The sequence below is a fragment of the Carassius auratus genome, unplaced genomic scaffold, assembly GCF_003368295.1.
Source record: "Carassius auratus strain Wakin unplaced genomic scaffold, ASM336829v1 scaf_tig00011121, whole genome shotgun sequence".
Lineage (NCBI taxonomy): Eukaryota > Metazoa > Chordata > Actinopteri > Cypriniformes > Cyprinidae > Carassius > Carassius auratus.
The window spans coordinates 69499-78376 of NW_020524172.1; the positions used below are offsets into that span (position 1 = coordinate 69499).

At 36.1% G+C, this 8878-nt stretch overlaps 1 protein-coding gene across 1 annotated transcript in view; it reads left to right on the forward strand.

Moving 5' to 3' along the window:
* The window catches only part of LOC113072960 (zinc finger matrin-type protein 4-like), a 63924-nt gene extending 55144 nt beyond the window's left edge, over window positions 1-8780 (forward strand). The window contains exon 7 of the mRNA XM_026245835.1: window positions 7912-8780. Within this exon, the coding sequence (XP_026101620.1) occupies window positions 7912-7939 (28 nt within the window). The 3' untranslated portion in view covers window positions 7940-8780. The remainder of the gene's footprint in view (window positions 1-7911) is intronic.
* Window positions 8781-8878: the final 98 nt, after the last annotated feature.

Sequence of the window (8878 nt, forward strand, 5' to 3'; positions counted from 1 at the left end):
TTTTGTTATTATTAAAAAAAAAGATTGTTTGATAGATATAAAGTTAAAAAGAATAGCATTTATTTTGAATTAGTAAAAAAAATGATAACGTTATGAAAGATTCTGTCATTTGTGATCAATGTAATGCATCCTTGCTGAATAAAGGTAGGCTATTTCCTTCTTTCAAAAACATAAGGTGTAAGAAACCAGAAATTAATAGATGTATTAGACTTTAATGCATTTTATAGTATCATTAAAGCAAATTTAAAGCATGCATGATTAGTTTAATGTTGATTTATTATTTAGGGCATCCCATAAAAATGGCTTTCCATAGCCTTTGTTGGATGAAGGTTAAGAAGGTTTGGAGTATGCTTGTGATAACACTTTAGAATAGGGAACACATAATAGTTGTTACGTTTAGTTGTTAAGTTTAGGTATGGAGTTCATCAAGGATGTGAAGTATAGTAAAGTGGAATAATGCATTAAATACAGGGTTGCAGACTAACATTTGAGAGCCGTGGAACCAATGCCACGAAGTTCTTCAGATGGTGGCGCCAGGAGCAGATTTGGTAGCAGTCATATACAGAAAATGTATATATTCCACTCTTATTAAATGTACCATTATTTTTCTAGCATATGGAACTGACCAGCTTCAGTTATTATGTGTGATTTAGTAGCAAAATAAATGAAAGTATACAATTCTGACAAAATCAGATTTCTTGAGATTTTATATTTTATAATAGAGATTTAATATTTTCAAAATATAGAGAAAAAGTAGAAATGAATGACTAATAAGCCAATAAGTTCTCCTCTGCTGCTGTTTACTGGTTATAATTATGATTTGATATGATTTAAATTTGACATAAGTGTTTGTTTACCACAAAGTATATTTTGTTCATCCCATTAAAAACGACAAAAAAGTGAAAGTAATTGAAAAGTTCTTGAATTTTTATCTCAAAAGGTTGTACATACCCTGAAGTGAATGATATAATGAATTCTACTATTTCTACCACAACACCATGGTTTCAGTTAGCGTTACCACTTCTGGTTTCCTGACGTATGTGAGCACTGAATATAACAGAGATTTCATTGCAGAATTTGAATGGTTCTCACTAGATCTCACATTAACCTTATCATTGTGCGGCTAACTCAAACGCTTCTCACTGGATCTCGCAGCACTGTTGCATCCGTGCAGGAACAGTGTCACGAAATCAACTTTGGCTCCCGAGTAAAGCTCTTCTGAGCATGAACAATTTTTTTTTTGCGTACGGTCCATGCTGCGCAGCTGAAATATACCGCGGTTTAGGTTCACCTTCATTTCGTTTGCCAGTTGATGTTTCTCAAATGCAACAGAAATGGCAGAGCTTATGAGTTGGGCAACATGGTGGTCGTGCCAGTGCGACCGCTCACAAAATCTTATCGCACACTGGCAGAAAAAAATGGTTGCAAAATGCAGTCTGGAGCCCTGCATTAATATGTGATTTATAAGTCAAAATAAACAGCCAATATGCTTTCAATGTGCATACTATTAAGCAACTAGTTAGTAGTGGAAATTTTTACCGTAAAAAAAAAAAAAAGTGTTACCTTGTTTTCTTGATTCAGTGCGCCTCTTTATTCTTAAGTTTCTGTAGGATACACATTTTTGTAACACTGATTATAAACACACAAGCAAGTAAACCATGATACAAGGTTTGTGTACATGTGATTTCCTGATTAACACAGAGAGGACAGATGATGAAGATACAACAGAGGCTATAGGATATGTGCAGAATAAGAAAGAGGTAAAAGACTCATTCCTCCTCCACTCCAGTATCAATAGGTCAAGCCATGGCCGACAGGCTCATTACCATCGCATCACTAGATTCCTGCCGCACCATCCATCAAATAACTTACCAACACAGGATCAGCATGTTTACTACATACAGAATCATGCCTTTATCTCTTAATCGACAAATACACTCTTTCTCTTAACAAGTGTTCAGCCCTTCTGACTGATAACTGCAACTGTTGTCTCATAAACTATGTCTCAGAGCTAACGACATTCTGATGGAGAACCTTTATGTTACTCTTATGGATGTAAAGATTCACTAAACACACGATGTGATACCATTTACGATACTGATGTCACAAAAATGTATAAAAGTTGGCACAAATACCATTGAAATTGTATGATTTTACAAATTTTAACCACAATGAAATCTATTTTTTTTTAAACAAAGCCTTGTAGCCTTTAAGTATTAAAAAAATGTTTTATAGTAATACCTAATAATACTTTCAGTCAAAATAAATTTTTCAGTCTTTCAGAGCATGTTATCAACTGCAAAAAGACGATAACAAAGACCCTCAGCTTTGACTGTTTTTCATATTGCAGTATTAATTTGGTACAAAAGTGTGTTTACTTTTAACTTAATTTGTCGCGCAAACACCTTTTTATTTAAACCCTGTCATTATTAATTTGTTTTGTAAATGTTTGCCTCAACAGACTCCCACACATGATGACTATAAATCTCAATTTACTAGCTGACACAAACAACAACTTAAAGGTTATGAAAGTGCCCGTAGAACACATCCCAGCTGAAGTGATGATTAAAGGTGCTTTTCATTACATTGAACGGTGCACTGTAAGACGCCTGCCTCATAACTTCTCATCACCGCCCCCTCCCCCAGCCATCCTTTACCCCAACCGCTGCTTTTAACCCTGCTGGTTAATGAAATTCTTTCATCTGGGACCCTCTCCTGTCCATCACATTATTCCCCCTTCAATTCTTCAGCGCAGCAACCTTACAGCCAGGAGGATATGTCTCCGTGCAGCCACCTGACAGCTCTTTGATTTCACTCTCATCCTGTCTGCAACAAGCTATTTGCCTTCAATCTCGCTTGCCCCATTTTCCAAACACCATCTTGGCTGATTTGTTTGTCTCACACTTGAAGTAAGCTCCCTAGGGTAATCTTGATTTTTCGGTGTAAAATAAACATGTCTACACTCCAAGCGCCGATAAAACATGAAGCATTGATTTTGTTACAGTCTGAACAAATAGCCTAAGACAGTCTTCAAACTAAATTGTTTGCTTTTGGCATCATATTGTGATGAGGACTTCTTTTGTGTGACAGAAGATAAAAACAGACACAGAAGTGGAGCATGGAGCTTTTTATTTATTTATAAGTTTTTTAGTTTTTTTTTTAGGTGAACAATATTTCAGTGTCACACTGTTCTTAAGTCTCATTAATCCCAATATCTTTTCACAGTAAATTCTTAATTTTACAAAAGCTTTTCCAAAACTCAGTAGCATTGACATGATTTATATCATATCGGATGACTATAGTCTTTTGGGAAAATGAGAGCAATTTGATGAATTTAAAAACTCTCTTCTCCACTTAACTTAGATACGGTACTTTTCTTGACAAACTACAATGTGGAGAATACAAATGTTTAAAAGTGGCTGTGTTCAAAGTTCCTGGTTCAGCTGTAAATTAAAAGGATAAAATATAGCATTTACTCATGTTATGCCAAGCCTGTATGATTTACTTTCTTCTTTGTTTTTCTCTATACAATGAAAGTCATTGGGGTCCAAAGAAATTTCTGTTTTGAGTGAACTCTTTCCCCCCATCCATTCTCCAAGCCACTTATCCTTTGTACAGGCTCACACGGATGCTGGAGCTTCGTCAACTCTGCCTTAACATTTATTGGTTTGACAGGACTTTTATTCATAGCAACTCAAATATATTTTATCAGTCGGTCTATGTGTTCTCTCAAATCTTTGACCTTAGTGTTGATCGTGTCACTATCCACCAGTTAACCTACAGAAAAGTGGCTTTAAATGTGACATTGAAAAACCTAATGTAGCATTTTCAGATGACTCATTCCTTAAACATTGTACTTCATCTTGAAAAGCCACACTTTGTATAGACTTGTTTGTTTTATACAGACACGGTTGATTCATCCATTTCATTATTTCTTTGAAGAGTAAATGTGTTTCCCATCAGCATGTCAATCTGTGGGTTTGTTTTGCATTTTCTTTCCTTTTATACACAATTGGTTGTCTTGAGGAATATCAGATGAAAACTTGACCTCAGAATGCCCAGGTTTCTTTTTATGGGCTTTCTGCCTCATTTTGGAAAATACATTAAAACAGAAGTAAAGATGAGAGAGAGAAAGAACTTGAACTTGCTTTGACATGAGCTAAAATTAGACAAGAGCTGTGTACTACCTTATGAAGATATGGCTCTGACATATTATTTTCTACCTCCTCTCATTTACAGGTAGTGTTTCTACAGTTAACTATGAGCTTCACTTTTAAAAATAAAGATAACAGACTTTAGTTCCCCAAAGAATGTTCGGTTTATTCATTATTATGTATTGTTAATATTAAATGGTTATATGTCATTTCTGCCAGTGGATTGCCTCTTGGATTTTAGATTTAAAGTTTCTAAATAAGCATCTTGGTCTGTGGAAACCAACCCCAAATAAACAGCCTCTTTATCCAACATAAAGCTTCACTTAGGAGAAAATATTATCTTATATTTTGTCTCAATGAAAACAATCTTTAATTTCTTAAACTATTTCAGTGTTGACTATTTAATATATACAGTAAATGACTGTAAAATGGTACAGTATCACTATAGTGGGCTGATCCATTCTGAGGACCCTACACATGAAGAGTACCATTTAACATACACAATCCTACAGTTTCTATGCAAATTGTATGCCCCAAGTGCTTCTTCCATTTTACATCACAGTTGCGATTGCAGAAGATCAGACCATGACTCTTTGAAGTCTCTATCCTGAGACACCCACCCTCCACTCAGAAGCATAATAGGGAAGCTGCTTGAGCATTGCCTTAGGAGAAGAATGAATCATCACTACTGCAGCTCACTCGCTTTCAGGGTCCTACTGCCCAATTCCTGCTCATTCAAAGGTCTGGGTAATTGAAATCGCACAAGAATGACCCAGTGGTCGTTCTGGTAGTAATTGAAAGGCCTCAGAATCAAAAGTACAATGTCACTGTGACATTTTATGAAAGGTTTGTGTCATTTAACATTATTTCACTCACAAAACTGAAAAAAGAAAAAGAATATTGTTAAATGTATTTGTCTGAGTTGCTTTGTAAGTGAAACCAGAAAACACCACACGGGCGAAAAACTGGACCGTTCCGTCACATTTCAGTTCAGCACTTGAAAACAACACCAGAGGGAGGAGTGAATGGAAGGTGGGAGGGAGGAGGTGGATGGAGGTCAGCGTTGGTTTGGCAACAACAATTTCATTTGAACGTGGGATCTAAAAACTGTGAAGATTATTATGTAAAATTTTGCTCCAGGCTACTTCTTTTGGCTTAATTTGGGATGTCAGCACTAAATTATTAACAAACGGATGGCATGTTTGATACAGCTATTTTAAGTGGAGTGGCAACAAGTCAAACGCTGTATGACAACCTTATGATGAAGCAAGGCCTATATGATTTCTGCTGAGTAAAGGTCAGTTTGTGAGCTTGACCTGTTAAGTAATCAGAAACATTGAAAGTAAGATAAAGCTTACTTTTGTGAAACTTTTTGTGAAAAATGCAACAACGAGATTTGATTGCTTGGATTTTTTGGCTGCTGGTAAAAAAGCAAATTGCAATAAAAACTAATAAAAACACATCGAAATACACATGGGCTCTGAACTGCCCCAGCAACTGGATAAATATACACCTGTGAGTGATCACAATCTGTTTGATCTTGCTTTTTTTTTTTACTTTATCGACAAGTTCCATTGAGACCATTGCCTATCCAGGGTTTAACTTTGTTGTACATTAAATGCACACTACATGCGTTTTTTGAGGTGAAAATATTTTTTTTTATTATCGAGTGAGTACTGGCAGCTTATGTTACTTGCTCAGGCAACATTTTTCACATCCAAGTCTTTTAGGACTGACTTTCTTCTTAAAGTCAGTGGGTCTTGGTGTAAAATGACAAATCTGCTCTTATATGTTGAGCACAGGCAATCATGTGTGTACCTCAAACCACCAGATCATCCATGCAGAAGAGCTAATGAATAAAACGCTTCAACCGCAGATGGCGATAGAAAATTATATATATATATATATATATAATATATATAAGTAAGTATAGGATAAGTACAGTACTGTAGGTGGTGGCGAGGTCTTTCTAGATTTTGCTGGGCTGGTTTAAAAAGATTTTGTACTGCAGAATTTATGTGAATAACCCTCTGAGGCCTGGCATTTGGAATTGAAGGATGATTTTAGTGCTGGGGCCTGAAATGCAAATTGTCCTTTGAAGAGGCATCTGGGGTATTTCATTATGGCAAAGATAAACAGTCCTCTCGCTCTCACTGTATCAAGTGACCTGAACCTCAGCACAGTCCTTCGAAATGTCACATTGAAGTGGTGTTTTCGCAGGGTTTTTGTGGCCGTTTCTTTGGATACGTTGGCTGCAACAATGGTGCATCAAAGGGATTAAGGTTGTAATTAAAGCCTGAAGTGCTATAACTGGCGCTGTTATTGCTCTATGCAATCAGTTCCAGTGCCACTCTAACCATGTGCTTAATTTAAACCTAATGAGCAACAATAAAAATTCTTCATCAAATGCATTTCACCTGCCATACTTTGGTTCATGATTATATATCACATACAGTGCAAGTCTCTCATTTAACCTCCTTGATGCCTTGAGAGCTGAAAAAATTAGTTATAATTACAAAATACAGATTTTCAGTTGGATTGATGTCAGAAAATTATGTGGATTATCGTAGCATGTTCTGGGCTACTCCAGTGTTTCATATGATCTAGTAGCCTATTTAGGGTCATTGTCTCAAAACAAATAAAACCATTTATTAAACCACACTGTTAGAGATGCACCAATGTCAAAGGCTGATTAAAAGCAGTCTGAATTTAAGGTTAAAAAGGGCTCTTGATATGATTTAATAATAGTTTTATACCTCTGAATTCCTCTGTTTTGTTATACCACCTCCATAGCTTTTACAGCTCATTATCACTTCGCTTAAGCTTGCTGACCAAGCCTTTATCTTGTTTAGTGAGTTTAGAGTGACAACCTGTTGTAAGCAACATCTGGGTACTGTAGATAACAGCGTCTTGTTCTTGCTAGTTAAATCAACAGTGCCCTCAGGTCTTTAAGGAATGTTCTTCGAGCCTTGTCTTTAAGAACCCTTGAATTATCCGGAAAATGAAATATATTGTCATATTTTATAGACACCTGAAACTTGCAAGAATACTAGAAGACAACATGCAATAACTTCATTCCGTGAGTTGTTGACCATCCGTGAGTTTTTACCAGGTACAAAATCAGTTCAAAGCCATAGAATATTTACTGACAACCACAAGACAAATAACAGCAATTTTCACTGTGTACCTTCTGAAGATTTTTCTTTTTGCAAGGGCGATAGTCACTTTATCAATATTTCAGTGTAAATATTTAACGTGATTTTAACATGGGTTTACAAGATATAGAAATGATTCTGCTGGCAAATTACAGGCCTCAAGCATAATTTCCCTTTTATCTTTTACTGTGAGATCTCAACCTGTTTTTCTCTATAGCTGCATTGGTGTAGAGCATTAAAGTCAGAGTTATGGCTATGTGTAATGGCATAACACCCTCATGTGTCTACAAAACACATTATCATCTTTTGTTCAAGCCAAATTTTTTACAGCCCTGTCATTAAAGGGGGAAATGGATGGGTTCTTCTGTGTGGAGTGTGGAGTACATTTACAGTGTTTTGACTTTAGACTTTAACTTTTAAACCTATCAGATAGAGACACCGGATTAAACACCATTCCACTTCAACCCCTGAAAGGTTTTCGGATGAAATGACAGGCTTAGTGAACATTTAAATGTTTCTACATTGAAGTGGTTCTCAGCTGCAGTGACCATAGAATCCTATTGGATCACCTGATCTTCTGAAACTTCTTTTTCTCTTTCCAGCCTAAAAAATCAGCTGTGTGTCCAGTGAACCAACAGGAAAAACAAGATGATTGGATTGATGTCAGACAAGCTGTGATCAGCTTGCCCAGGATTTTCTGCCTCTATTCTGTCCTCCCTTTCTCTCTCTCTCTCTCTCCTACCGACGCTGTTGTCTTACTCTCGACTTGACTGCAAAAGAAGATCCTCTTAAAGTCAGCCTTTAGTCATCCTGAACCCTTCCTCTACAGCAGCTCTCCTCCTCATGACTCGAACACAGACATCAGACTCTGAATCTCTGAGGAGATGTGACTTCATCCAGTGGCACCCATCCGCTACTTATTCTGTTTTCACGCCAGAAGTTTATATAGCTAATCTCAGTCAGTTGTTGTGTGCATGACTGAATACTGTATTCATTGTCACTTTCTCAGCTAAGCAATATTTGTCCAAAATCTGCCAAATTAATAGTTAAAAACATAACAGAGTTTAGCATAAAAAGAGATTGCACTCTATATGTCTCTCATTTTTAATGCACTATTTGTTGTTTGTGTGCAAACAATACACGTTATACAAATATCTATGTGTTTTTGGTCTATTAATATGGGCGTTTGGGGAAGGGTTCTAATGAAACAAAATGTATTAGATGTGTTTGTCGTGTGTATGTGTGATCTGTAGATGATGAATGGGCGCTTGAGAATATTTGTAAGCTAATGTGAGCCTATTCAGATTTCTGCTCTGGTTTTTAATACATTTTTGACGTTTTGAACAGAATGAAGTCATACAAGTCTTCAGAAGATCAAGCAGCTAATCCTTTAAAAAGGTATTTTAAAATATAATATAGTTATTCAAAGGTCATTATTCATTTGCACTACCTGTATTTTTATCTGTTAAAGTAACAATTGAAGATTTACTTTAAAACTGAATTTATGACCTTTTATTGCACAGCTCTATGAAATACTTAATTCTGATTTAGTCAGTTTTTGCATTCCAA